Source organism: Sphaerodactylus townsendi, linkage group LG03 (assembly GCF_021028975.2).
Source record: "Sphaerodactylus townsendi isolate TG3544 linkage group LG03, MPM_Stown_v2.3, whole genome shotgun sequence".
NCBI classification, from domain to species: Eukaryota; Metazoa; Chordata; class Lepidosauria; order Squamata; family Sphaerodactylidae; genus Sphaerodactylus; species Sphaerodactylus townsendi.
In genome coordinates this window covers 59,557,105-59,571,928 of record NC_059427.1, presented here as the reverse complement: position 1 = coordinate 59,571,928, position 14,824 = coordinate 59,557,105, and the positions used below count along the sequence as shown (strand labels likewise).

General features: G+C 40.1%; 1 protein-coding gene across 7 annotated transcripts in view; it reads right to left on the bottom strand.

Annotated features, from left to right (window-relative positions):
- The window catches only part of IQSEC1 (IQ motif and Sec7 domain ArfGEF 1), a 447,788-nt gene that overhangs the window by 337,039 nt on the left and 95,925 nt on the right, over positions 1-14,824 (bottom strand). For all 7 annotated transcript variants that reach the window (XR_007244093.1, XR_007244092.1, XM_048491784.1 and 4 more), the window contains exon 2: positions 9,799-9,828. Coding sequence is in view for 5 of the 7 variants with exons in the window: in XM_048491784.1 (XP_048347741.1) it covers positions 9,799-9,828 (30 nt within the window). In the remaining 2 variants the exon portion in view is untranslated. The remainder of the gene's footprint in view (positions 1-9,798; positions 9,829-14,824) is intronic.

Genomic DNA, 14,824 nt, shown 5'->3' with positions numbered 1-14,824 from the left:
GAAGTTCTTTCAAGCTGTGCAAGTAACAAAGACTATTGACTCAAAGAATAATTTTGCGAGGGTCAAGAACAAGCCAGTTTTTCAGATCCAATCTGTCAGAAGCTTGTAAACATTTCAATTTACAGATACTTCCAGAAATTTCAGGTCAAAATGCACATCAGCATTCATTAGAACTCTCTACACCATCCTCAAGATTATCTATCTATCTATCTATCTATCTATCTATCTATCTATCTATCTATCTATCTATCTATCTATCTATCTATCTATCTATCTATCTATCTATCTATCTATAAAAATCTATCAGTGTGTTTTCTGCTGACAGGTAATCTCCAAACTACTGGACCAATTGCTTTGAAATTTTCACACAACGTCGCATTCGTGTGCGGCCAGGTTTCCATACTGTTTCCACACCTCCTGTTGTGTACATGTCACAACTTTGCCAGTTATTGTGTACATGCCACACCTGTGACAGTTGGAACCACAGTTCTGTTCCGCAACAGCGCCATCTACTGGCCGTCAAAGCAACACCCTCTGATACAAGGGAAACCATGCCTTCTTTGAAAACCGCTGCCATCTGGTGTGAAAGGGATGGGGCGGGGCCCACCCACATGGCCCACCTACCCTAGCGGAGGAAGGGGAAGGTGAGGGAGGGTCCGGGGTTTTGCTGGACCAAACGCTCTGAAATTTGAACACAACGTAGCTCATGCCTCCCAGAGTGTTTTAAGCTACTTACCTAGCTCATGTACCACACTGGCCCAGGTAAACCATGATAACAAGCTACGTTCCGCCCAGTTCCCCCCCCCCCCCCGCACACAGGAACCAAAAGCCAAGTAGAAACGGATAACCTTTCATACACACATCTCTTAGGGGTGTGTCTCAGTCAAACTGTGAGAGGTATTGTGTACCTGCCACACCTGTGACAGTTGGAACCATGGTATGGTTCAGCAACAGCGCGATCGGATGGACGTCAACAGCAACACACTTCGCCTGCAAGGGAACGGAATGAAAGGAACAGGGCTCGCCATCTGGACATGGGCCACCCACCCTAACAGAGGAAGGGGAACGTTAGAGAGGGAGGAGGCAGGGTGCCATGCAAGGGAACAGGAGAGAGGGAGGGGAGTGAGGGGCCTCTTGCCCCTCCCCTCCCTTGCAAGCATTGTTCAATGGCACATGTTCGAACCGTTCGCTTTCCCTTTTCTTTCTTTTCCACTTCACCAGACTGAAGCCACGGCAACGCGTGGCCAGGCACACTAGTTAATATTAATAAATGTTTTCTGCAATCACATGACCTTGCACACCTCCTGTTTCCAAGAGAATTTTTAGTATTATTCAACCCATATTTTGTCTATGTAATATGGATGTTTATTTCTCAAGCAGAATGAAGGTGCCTTCAAATTCTTGCATCCAAAACATAGAAAATGCTTAGTCATCTCTTTAGGTGTGCACACAAGAATGTAAGTTACTGACTTAAGTGAGAAAAAATGTAACTGAATATTCCATCAAATTTGGCTAGAGATGTTACATCATTGGTTATTTTCACACAAGCTTAGGTAATCCAAATTAGAATATCCCACATTTCATCTTACTATTAGAACATCTGTGTTAACCAGTCTATTATGTAGATTGCCTTCCATTAGTGGCACATTAATATAAATTAAATGGCACACAGATTTTAGTGTTAAAGCAAAGTTTTAAATTTTAAGATTTGTACCTAGGCTGTAAAAATAGGGCTTCTAAAACAGGAATGTTTTTCTATTTTGATTTTTGAGGCAAAAGTAGTACATTTGGGGTCCAGAAATATTCCCAGAAAAAACCCACCCTACATTTCTGAGGATGCTCATGTTTCTCATACCAGTTTGCATCGACTGTTCCCACAATCTACTGCTTATTTAATGTAAAATTTCCCCTATAAGTAGTATCTTGTTCCTTTGCCATATGACCCCAGAATCATATAGTGGATATGGCAAAAACAAATGTAGCTGTTAATATCACGACTGAGAATAATAAAAGCATAAAAGCAAGACATCTAGAAGCTCAGTTTGGTCACATAGAGACACTTTCACTTTCCTGATCCAAAAGAACATTTCTTGATAGGTAAATATTTTGATTTTTTTCTGCAATGAACCCTAGAAAATTAATGAAGTGGGACACTTTTCAAAGCAGACAAATGTACCCCTTCTCCATTCTTTACCATATCCACTGACTCCTGCATTCAACTCATTCCACACAGCATCTTGAGATTCAAGATGGATTATACAATGCAAAAGTACAATCAATAGTATACGAAATATCATAAGACAAGTAATAGGTCTAGGATTACAGAAATCAGAAAACAAATAATTAGTATTAGACATATGTTAATAATGCGGAAAGGTAAAAGAACCTTTCAGGCAGAGAACAGTGCATTCAAAGCAAGAGAATGTGAGTTGTGAGAAATATATACACATTAGTGTAGCCCACATTTCTGCTTCTATAAAATTGCCTTAAACAACTGTCCTTAAACAACTGTCCTTCTTAAACAACTTCTTAAACAATTGCCTTCTTAAACAACTGTCATAGCACAGTCCTATTACCACTAAAATATGTCCTCCTGAACAATTCTGTTTTATGTAATCAGTGTTGTGTGTGCTGCGAAGTGACTTCCAGAAAAAAACCAGAAGTGATGTCAGGTGGTTCTAGGAAACATCATGTTCCTACCCACCAAAGCTCCTGCCAGTTGCCAGGCATGTTACCCACAGCCAATGTTTATGTTGATACAACTTTCTCAATTACTGTAACACCCGTCCAGGACCAAGTCATATACTTGATATTGCCAGAGAAAAGCTGATCTTTGGAATCTTTCATGACAGCTGAAAACCTCCTTCAGTATGTTTCTTCAATTTCTTTTGATAAACTAATATTTATAAAAACAGTAAACAATAGAAAAACTCTTGATATGATATCCTCCTCTACCTTTCCCCTATATAAAGGAGAATTATCAGTTTTTCTGTTGAAATTAAAGTTATTCTTATAGTACTTCATATCTCTTTTCTCTTCTACATTCTTTGCTGGTTCACAGTCATTAGTTTCTACTTCCTTTAGAGGAGTTTATATCAATTTAGCCACAAGCTACCAAGCAAATAAAAATGGCCTGCTATCAAGCCTTCTGTATTATCTTCCATTTGCTTAGAAACATTAGCACAATCTTTATTTTTAATAAGGAACTTGATTATCACTCTAGTAAATTGTATATTTATAAAATGCCTCTGGTAAAATAGTAAATAGCTAGTGACTGTGGTAAAACAGAAATTACAAATGAAGGCAGATTAACTATTGTAGAAGAATGAAAACCTACAATTTTTAGGCACCCATTTGATACAGAAATAAAACTCTGCATTTCAAATGGACATTTACATGACTTAACACTTTACTGATCAATTTATATTGTTAATTCTGACTTCCAACCTTAAACAAATTCCTGCAAAACACATCACAAAGGGCATATGCTCAAATCACTGCTATTAACAACTTCCCATTTCATCCTTACCTTTGCTAGTCAAAATACCTCATTAAAGTTTTTAGTGTGAGTGGTTGTAATTGCTGGAGTTCAGCTTCCTTCCAAGGGCCCCTACAAATTAAGATTGGATATATGTACTGTATGCTGTCAAAGTCTCCACTGTAATGTGCCATGCAGTGCACAGTCAACTTTTTGTCACACTACAGCTACTGAGGTGTATTTTGAGCTGATTATGAGTGACAATTATGTTTTTCTAATACATCAAGAATAAAACCTGTTCTTGGTTTTTAAATTCATGGAGACAGGCAACTGTAAAGTAAATGAGTGCCAGGAATGTTACCCATAGTCAAAGTTTATGTTGATACAACTTCCTCAATTTCTCACATAAAATTTGCAGGTTTATGAGGTAGCAGTGATGGCAGCAAAGATACTTTGAATAGAAAATGTCTAGGGAATAAAGAAAAAGACCCTGCAAAGGCAGTAAGATAGGACAGTTAGATAGGACAGTATTGTGAGCACTTTCTCTCCCATTAAATGTCTTATCTTGTCTGTCTCCAGATGGCTAATCTTAGGGCAATATCCTCCTTTTCAGAAGTTCCATTCTGACTCCTATGGTCTCTTGCAGCTAGTCATGTAGTTAGGACTTCTATTCACTATCAAGAATGTTAGTTCCAGAGTGAAGTTAATCCATACTTTAGTCAGGCTGGGCACCTGACTAATAGAACTAAAGCAGAATCCAAGAATCCAGCATAGCAACAACCCAATGTGGCAACGCCTAACAGAGCAAATGTCAAACCAGAGAATCATAGACACACAAGAATCAAGAAAGGGGGCAACTTCCGCAAGCCCAGATGAACCAAATGCAACATGACTGCAGATGCCTTCCAGAACCGCCCACTCCACCCATACCTTTGTCAAAACACAGAATGATAGCATTTAAAAAGTTCTTTTTCTTTTTCTGCTTTTTTTCACCTAAGGGCAAGAAGCCTGGCACCACTTTTGCTAGCCCAACTGAAGCAATTCAAAAGCTTATCAGATCCCAGGCCCATTTAGACAGTGTGAGCCCAGCAGAACCGTCAAACCAGAGAATCCCTGGAGTGGGAACTGTTGGTGGGGAGAATAGTGCAAGTATAGCAGAACCAATTTCACTGTACAGAATGCCCAGGACGACCCAGTGCCAGTATGCCAGCTCAACAGGAAGAATAATGTGCACCCAGACTGTGAAAAAGAAATTCCAGCACTGAGTGACACTGCAACAGTTTAGCAGCAGACAGAATACAAACCATTGAAAACCTGCAAAGAAACAAAAGCCCTTCTGAAACTGATAGAAGCAGCTCTTTAAGTTCCCGGGAAATTGAAGATCAAAGACAACTTGCAACTGCAAGTCAGGGTGGGAGGAGCAGGGAAGAAACCAGTCTGAGGAGGCCCACAAATGCAAGCTCTTGATTGTCACAAAAGTGTTGGATATTTTTGAGGTTTTTCAGGACCATTGGGGGGGGGGGGGTGTTCTTTAAAAATCCCAGAAATTGTGGAAGAGCCAAAAATACTCAAAACATAAGGCATTTTCAGGGATATTTTCGGACATGTTTCAGACAATCATACACCCCTACTCTGGACACATTAGAAGACTAAAACTTCAAAGTTATAATTAAGTCAATCTAACTTTTCCAGAGTAAAAGGATACAAACCATGGATAACATGTTCGGCACTTCACAGTTAATAATGGGGGTGTTCTTCAATTTACATTCTGAATATTTGCAAGAATTCTTTGTATACATACAGAGTACAGAACTACACATTACTTATACTCTCCATTATCTTTCTTTTTTATGCTCCCCAAAAGCAATAATGATTCAAAGCTTTTGTGGAATGAAATGCATAAATGCAGTTTGGTTCCTAGGCCTGCTTCTTATTTCCTTACATCCTATTACCATTATAGTAATCAGTGAAATCATGGATGGCCAAGGCTAGCCCAATCTTGTCAGATCTAAGAAGCTAAGCAGGGTTGGTCCTGGCTAGTACTGGGATGGGAGACCACCAAGGAATGCCAGAGTCACTATCTAAAGGAAATCAATGGCAATGGTAAATCACCTCAGTTAATCTCTTGCCTTGAAAACCTTGCGGGGTTCTCATAAATTGGCTATGACTTGGTGGCACTTTACACTCACACAAAATCAGTGGGATAACCCAGGGATCAGGTGTAATTCTGTGAGATCACCAAGCCCACCTGGAGGTTGGCAACACTATTTGTAAAGGAATCTATTTTTTTATGCCTTTGTACTTTTGTATAATTATTGGCTCACTAGATAAAACAAAAGGCCACATACCACTGGGAAGCTCTGACTGTGATTTTAAATAACCTTAAAAAAGGTAGTTCAAACAAGAATTTCCAGGGATTACTCATAGATCATTATTTATCTGAAACAGTAGCTACAAGCAATGGTCCAGGATTTACCTGATAGCTGCAGTGAGGTCTGTGCAGCCATTCCAAGCAGGCATTAAAGAGCCAGTGAAGTTAGCTCTGGAAGAAGGCTTGGGCTGGCCTGAGGTTCTGAGGCTTCACTCTGGTGTGCCCTTCTCCTATTTAGGCTGCTACTCGAATCTTGCCCTTGATCTGTTCTGGTTCCTGCTCTCACCCTCCCTCAGATAGAGTTTCATTTAGGATGTGTTGCAGAAGAGTTTGTTGGTCAGTTTTAGCTTTCTCATCATAGCGTGGAGAAGCAATTTAGGCATTGATCCAGTTTCATTTTGGTGGTGGGGAGGTTGTGTGTTTTTGCCCACCTCCACCATTCTGGAATCTTGTGAACAATGGCATTTCAGCTCAGGGACTGTTGGCTGGTTCTTCCACAGGAGTCAAGGGAACCACACAGTGGCTTACACCCATGTCCCGTGGTTTGCCACTCCACATTCACTCCTTCAGTAGGCAGGATGGGAATATATTGTGTGACAGATGGGTCTCCGAATGCTGGATCCATCCCTATGCTGCACCAATGCCCCTGTGGTTGTACTCAATAGAAGCTGCGGCCTGTTTTTTTTCGAGTCATGTCTTGGTATTTTGCTCTCACACTCCACTCCCACTCTTTCTCTCCCCTGTTCCTAGGATCACAATCACTTGTATCCTACTGAAGTACAGTTATACACATTCTGGTTGTTTTCTTTGTTGCCTGTCAGATTTGGTAAATGTTTTGGGACACGATGCAAAGTTAAGTAATTCAAGTCCCATAGAATTTACATTTATAAGGCCTTGAGCAGCCTGGGACCCTTTAAGGCCTTGCACAGCCTGGGACCCTCATACCTTTGGGACGGTCTTGCCCTATATGTCCCAACTCAGCCTCTGAGTTCAGCAGAGGCCAATTTACTGGTGGTCCCCGGCCCCTCCATGATGTGGCTGGCCTCCACTCGGGCCAGGGCCTTTAGAGCCCTGCCCCCTGCCTGGTGGAATGCTTTTCCTCCAGCTGTCCAGGCCCTGCGAGTTCCGTAGGGCCTGTAAAACCGAGCTGTTCCACTGGGCTTTGGGGGAGGCTGGCCTCTGATTGCCCCCACCCTCTCTTTATAACATCGGTGAACCCTGCCACCCCTCTCTTGGGGGGGTTTAGTTGTGATACGCCATTTTTTTTATAACTTAGAACGATGTATTTTAATGGGGTTTCGTATTTTAACATGTGTAGAGCCTATATTTATATATTTATTTATGGTTATTTGATTAGGTTATTTCATGCTCCACTCATATTCATGTTGTTCACCGCCCTGAGCGGTATACAAGATTTACTAACAACAACAACAACAACAACAACAACAACAACATCTACACATAGCACCATTTCATACAGCTGTGTGACTGGTTAACTGTATATCTAAGGGTATGGATTACCAAAATTAAATACATTTAGATACAGAAAACAACACTGTAGAACTAGTGTAATGACCATTATACACAATGTTTTCACAAATAATTAAACCTACTTGTAACAAATTATTGTTGTTAACTCAATGTATACTGAATGGCTTTCCCAATTAAACAACAACATCTACACATAGCACCATTTCATACAGCTGTGTGACTGGTTAACTGTATATCTAAGGGTATGGATTACCAAAATTAAATACATTTAGATACAGAAAACAACACTGTAGAACTAGTGTAATGACCATTATACACAATGTTTTCACAAATAATTAAACCTACTTGTAACAAATTATTGTTGTTAACTCAATGTATACTGAATGGCTTTCCCAATTAAAATTTAATCATACTGGTATGTTTTTATTACTTCATAATATACCTCTGTCAAATCTGACAACAACCAATTTTAAAACTAATTTACTGTAATTGAGTTAATGTAAATTTGCATCTAGTCCTTATCCAGTTTAGTAAATCCAATCTGCAATCCAATCTGCAGAATATTTCTATAATGCTACAACAATTTAACTATGCAATCCAAAGTGGGGAGGGGGGGGGAGGAAAGGCTGAAGCCATATTGGAAGTGGCAGAAGTGATGCATCGGTGCCCATGCCACAAACACCATGTAGAGTGGCATGTATGCTGGCGCTGAGGGGCTTACCCCAGCAGCTAGTTACTGCAGTGCCCAAGCCATGAAGCTGGACCTTGGTCGTTCCAGGATGCATTCTTGGAGGTCTGCAGCATAAAAATTACTCATGCAAAAAGCATGGTTTAAGTTGTTTGGGAGAATGTAACCAATTACCTTGTTGTAGACAACGATGTCCCTAGCAGTCACTTTACTCCCCTCATCTTTGGATTCGGCTGCATAAATATATTAGCAGCTTAAATGTTTCACAGGCAACTACATATGGAAGGCTAACCAGTTATAGTTATAACTTCTATGTCTTCTTAAAAGCTACATTAATGTAAAAAATGTAAATACAACATGAAAGGGTTTGGATGCTCTACCACCCAACTAATTCTGGATGATTTCTTCCTACATATCAATACAATCTCAGGGGTTTGGAAACAAGGAAATAATTAACCGACTAGCTACATAACCTGTAACAAGTCTTTAACTTCAGGTTGTAGTTTGCACACAGTTCATAAAAAGTTCTAAGAAGTTATTAAGAGTAGCAAAACAAACATGTTGCATTTACTACTACATAGAATAATAAAATAACTGTTTTATCTATATTGGAGATAAAAGCATCTCATGAGGGTTGAAGTAGGTAACCAACGTAACCTGATAATATGTAAATCAGTGTGGAATCTGCCTTGCATACAGTTTAGGAAAAAGTTTACTATTACAGAGAGCCAAATCTCTTTTAATTCTGAATTGCAATGTTAAAATTTACTGTTCTGACCAACACACATCTTCAACCAGAAATAAATGCAGTAAAATAAAGGATCTGAAAATTAATTTAAAATGGCAGAAGATTTTGGTACAATCACAGACTGAATTGTTGTACATGCTGACAAATGACAGAGTGATCATGTTAATCTGCTATTGCCAAAGTTACAGAGTTTTTAAAAATTAATGAATTTATTGTCGTTCAAGCTTTTATGAGCCAGAGTATCTCATGAAGAAGAAGAGTTTGGATTTTTACTCTGCCTTTCTCTCCTGTAAGAGTCTCAAAGTGGCTCACAAATTCCTTCCTTTCCTCTTGCCAAAATAGACACCTTGTGAGATAGGTGGAGTTGAGAGAGTTCTGAGAGAACTGTGACTTGCCCAAGATCACCTTGCAGGCTTCATGCATAGGAGCAGGGAAACAAACCTGGTTTACCAGATTATAGTCTGCCACTCATAAAGTAGAATGAGGGATCTAACCCAGTTCTCCAGATTAGAGTCCACTTGTTCTTAACCACTACACCACACTGAAGTAGCTTTTGGCTCATGAAAGCTTATGTAACAATATATTGGTTGGTATTTAAGAGCAGTCAGCTCTTTCTAATTGGGCATATGTTTGAGGATGCTATCTTTGTACTCTGCTATCAAGCACTCATACCCACTTCCCAAGTAGGTCTACAAACTTGGTTACTACACCAAGGATTTAGAATCTTGCTCAAGAATAGAATACCTCTTTCACAGGATTTTTCTTTTTAAAAAACTAAGTTTTAAATTAAGTCTCAAAAACAATGAGTTTACTTGTCTTCCCTAATTGAAGCAAAATATACTCTGGTATCTAATTCAGTGATAGCACTGGAAATGTTTTTAATTTAATCTTGTAATTTGTTTTTAAATACATTTTCCTTCTCATTTATGAAGGTTCCACTATCAAAACAAACAAAAAAGCCCACATGATTTCACTTACACAGTTGTACAAAGGTTATCTAAGATCGAAAATGATGTACATACCTGATGCTTCTTGAGCTGTCTCCTTCAGACCTGTAAAGAAAGCAAAAAAAAGTTGAACACTAATTCCAAAACAGCCAAAAAAGTCGGTTTGCATGTTCACAACCATTTGTTGCTATTTTGACACAATTGTCATGAAATTGTTACTAATGATACATAAAGACCTCTCATTTATAGAAGCAAGAAATTAAGGGAAATTACCACTCTGCACCACAAGGCTCTGTTGCGAACAAGTGAAAGCAAAATCAGAGAATCTAGTCAATGTACAACCCAAGAATCTACAGCAATGTAAAATCTGCCATTTCAAACCTCACCCAAAGCAATCCAAGCAAAAAACACAACTTTGCAAAGCCAGAAAAAACATTTTAAAAGAGCATAATGTAACACAAATCAACCTGGCAAGCTGATACCAAGCCTGGCAAGACGGACTCCTGAAAGTAAAGGGAAAAAAGCAGCCCTGGTAGCCTTCAGCCACCGGCTCCCAATATTAATCCAGAACCCTATTTACCAGTATCCCAGAAACTCCCAAATAATATTTGGACACCCAAATACATCTGAAAAAAAATGTTTTTTTTTCAAATATATATTCTGCTCTGTTACATTCAAATGCACATCCTTAGGGCAAATGCATCTGATTTATATCTACTGAATCTTGCTTAACTGAATCAATAATCTTAAATGATACTATCATACTCTCTTCCGGGATATCCGGGAACAATTACTCTGCAAGCACATACTCTAAAAATATTAGGCTCAGTCTGAGCATATGATTAGCATATTATACTATACACTTGCCTCTTTCCTGTCTAGTCTTTGGCACAAGGGCCATTATCGAAAACATTGCAGAATCTAATCACCAAGTCTCCTCAAATAAAATTTGCTTCTGATAGGGTGCTGAAATGCCAACACAGTCAAGCCAAAATAATTATTAAACAATTATGGTTTTTAAACTGACTGTCTAAACACAGTTGAACAAAGTGAAATGTACGAAGCAAAGAGCAAGAACAAAGATGCACATGGGCCAGCTAAGGGGCCTCTGTTTTGCCCTAACTATTTTAACTGAAGTTCAAACAGTATGTTGTTCAGCATGGAGAATGAAAGTTGTTTTTAGCAAAAACAGCAAACTTGAACTAAAATGAGAACATCCTCTCTCTTCTTACATTTATAATTAGTAAAATATGAATACTAGTGTCATTCAAATCAGCACAGCTCTAACTTTTCTATATAAAAATAGAATGCTGATGCAGCCTTTTGACAGAATCAGGCAAATGATATTTCATATTCTCCACTGGATGCTCCCTTCATTCATGAAATATTAAAACTGTATACATTATTAGTGACACAGAAAGAAAGCATCTATATTGTCAGGTTTTTGAAGATGGGATAATAAACACATAAATTTGCGTGACTACTACTTTTTTACTTCCAGCAGCAACAGCGTTATATTTAATTGTTCCTAGGAAGTAGGATATTCCATAAAAATACAGTAGGAAATTTATAACTACATGTAGTTTATACAAATTTTGGAGAAAGATTGTTTTCTCCATAAGCTTTGGTTCTTCAGCAGGAAAGGATGTTCCATATTTTCTTTTTTGACTTTCTATATAATATTACAAAGAATCCAGTCCAAGGATAATAATTCCTGTATTAAGTTACTACTATCATTTTAGGGCCAGAATATATGTTATCTAGTAGGTTCACAATGTTACAAGAAATTAAATGCTGTTACATGGGCTACAAATTTATTTTCAAATTGTGCATCCCTCCCCAAAGACATAGCAAAATTCAATAATAAATTCAGAATCACCAATATTTTTCCCTCCCAGCCTGCTCTAAGTTCCAGTGAGTTTTAAAGAAGAATATGTTCCAAATTATGTTAACACAAAGTACTCTACATATTTAAAACAAGCAGTCTCAGTTACAAAGAGGCTTCTGAATAATTTGGAATTGTGCTATATTTAATACATTGCTAAAAAGAATAGTAGTATTAATGACTCCAGTAAAATTAAGAAATGTGTGTGAAAACACACTGCACACATTAAATTCTTGAGAGATGTGTGAAGTACAAAACTTCTCATTTCCTCACCCAGCTCCTATTTTCCCCTGCTACTCCTGAAGCTATTTGTAGAAAAAGAATGAAAAAATTGTCATTCAGCAAAGGTATAACGTCACTCTGCTCTAGGAATGGTTTTTACCATTGAGTTTTTGGCAATTCCTAGACAGGCACTTCCAGTTTTCCCTAGAAGTGATTCCTGCAACTGTCCAAGGGTTGCTCCCTGACATTGGCTGGGGACCCTAATTAAGAGTGGCTCACTAAATCTTCTAGTTTCTGAGTTTGTGAAATGAGTTTTCTCTCCAGTTCACTAGATACAGTCCAAATGTTTACTGTGCCTATAAATACATAGGGCTGCCAGCTCCACACTGGAAGCAGGAAGCCCCTGCTGCCAATCAGCTAGCCCAGGGGTCTGCAACCTGTGGCTCTCCAGATGTTCATGGACTACAATTCCCTGGCAGGGGCTGATGGGAAATGTAGTCCATGAACATCTGGAGAGCCACAGGTTGCAGACCCCTGAGCTAGCCAGTGGGGGGGAATGGTGGGGAAACTGTAGGAGGACACCAGCAGCATCCCAGTGTATTAACATCAGTCTTGTGTGCCTGGAATGCTCAGGTATTTGAGCACAGATGTTTGTTGAAGAACCCTAGAGATTTGTTCACATGCTAGGTTATCCATGGCAGTGCACTAATGTCAGTTCTGGTGTGTGGCAGAAGTGAGGTCCCAAAGACAGTGCTTCCACCCATCTTCTATTGCTTCCAATGAAGGAAAAATGGGGACCTATAACATTGGATACCCTGACTCAAACTTTACCAAACTTGGGGGAATGTAAAGTGATGCAGCGTTTGGTACAAATGTGCTGACATGGAGGATGATCTGAATGGAAGATGACTGCCTTACTGGACAAAGGAAACATCAACTCTCAAAAACTTATACCCTAGAACTCTTGCTGGTCTCTATGGAGCTTCTGGACTTGAATTTAATCATTCTACTGCAGACCAACATGGCTACCTTCTGAAACAACCCACTTAAAATGTTATATACAAAAAAAAATTGTACATGACTGTCTCATAGAAAATCAGTATTATGCACAAAGACTGAATAATTATCTGAGCCTTTCAAACTGACAGGAGACCCTTCCACAGGGTCATGCTTAAATGAATCTATAATGTGTGAAGTGAATTTGATGGCATTTTCTGACACTAATATTGTTACTGACTTGCAGCAATCATTTTCATTTGGAAGTTGGGTAGGAACATGCACTTTCTCTTTAAGCAAATATTTTTAAGTGAAAACTTGCAAAATGATCACTGTATATTTATATAAGCAGACCAAAAAAGAATAAAAATTTCCTCCAGATATTTTAACACACATTTGAGGCAGTAAGAAATTTGTTATTTGACACATTTATCTGCCTCTTGCTCATCCCTATTTAGTCTGACTACATAAGCAAAATCTTAGAGAAATTACATCTTAAATACACACAGATTTATTATGGTTCTAAATTTCTGTGGACTGTAATAAGTCTACTTCATGACAACATAGGCCACAGCAAGTCTGCTCAGTTTGAATTCAAAGACCTTTTTCCACATGCAGAAAAAGAGAGTTTTCAAAGACCTTTCTCCACTTGGAGAAAAATGCTACTAGAACACGGCCATACAGCCCAGAAACCACATAACACCCCAGTGATTACGGCATGGGTCTTCAAACTATGGCCCTCCAGATGTTCATAGACTACAATTCCCATGAGCTATACCACTTGGCCATGCTGGCAGGGGCTGATGGGAATTGTAGTTCATGAACATCTGGAGGGCCATAGTTTGAAGACCCCTGGATTACGGCCATGAAAGGCTTTGACAATAAGCGCGTGTGCACACGCGCACACACACAGAGTGTGTGTGTGTGTGTGTGTGTGTGTGTGTGAGAGAGAGAGAGAGAGAGAATGTGTGTGAATTCCACCTCTCTTTTCAAGCCCATACTTTGCCCTCATGCTGTTCTCAGAAGGTATCTTATTTATTTATTTATTTATTTGTTCGTTCGTTCGTTCGTTCCACTTTTATACCGCCCTCCCCCAAGGGGCTCAGGGCGGTTTACAACATAATATAAACAAGCGGATAAACAAAATAAAATGTTAAAATTCATCAGTTAAAATGCAGCGTTCCAAATTCATAAACAGTTAAAAACAGATGGCGTTCGACCATTAACTCCTCAACTCCTCTGAGAGGGGAACAGCGGATCTCAGTTGTTAATGGGCACCTATCAGCAGCCGGCTTCCCCCCAAGAAAGCCTGCTGAATAACTCAGGGGCCTTGCAGGCCCTGGGCGGAACTCGTTTAGGTCCCGTAGGGACCTGGACAGCTTTCAGTGGGAGAGCATTCCTGCACCAGGCAGGGGCCAGGGCGTCAGAAAAGCCCTAATAGCCTCTAGTGGGAGGCCAGCCCGCATCATAGAGGGGGGGGCGGGATCTCCTAGTAAATTAGCCTCTGCCGAGCCGCAGAGACTGACGATGGGACATATGGGGCCAGGACGGGTCCCTGAGGTCACGAGGGTCCCAGACCGCGTAAGGCCTTAAAGGTTAACACCAATACCTTGAAGACGATTCGGAATTCAACTGGGAATTGGCAGTGAAAGCGGTGCAACACGGGTGTGATATATGATCTCTAGAGGCACCGCCCGTGAGCAAACGGGCCGCCGCATGCTGGACCAGTTTCAGTTTCCGGATCAGCCTCAAGGGTAGGCCCGCGTAGAGCGTGTTGCAATAGTCTAATCTGGAGGTGACCGTTGCAAGAATCACTGTGGCCAGATCCGCCTGGGAGAGGAAGGGGGCCAGCCGCCGGGCCTGGCGAAGATGGAAAAACGCAACCCGGTTTATATGGGCCACCTGGGTCTCCATAGAAAGAGACGAATCCAGGTGGACCCCCAGGCTGCGGACCGAGGGGGCCGGTGCCAATGAGACCCCCTCCCACACCGGCTGCTG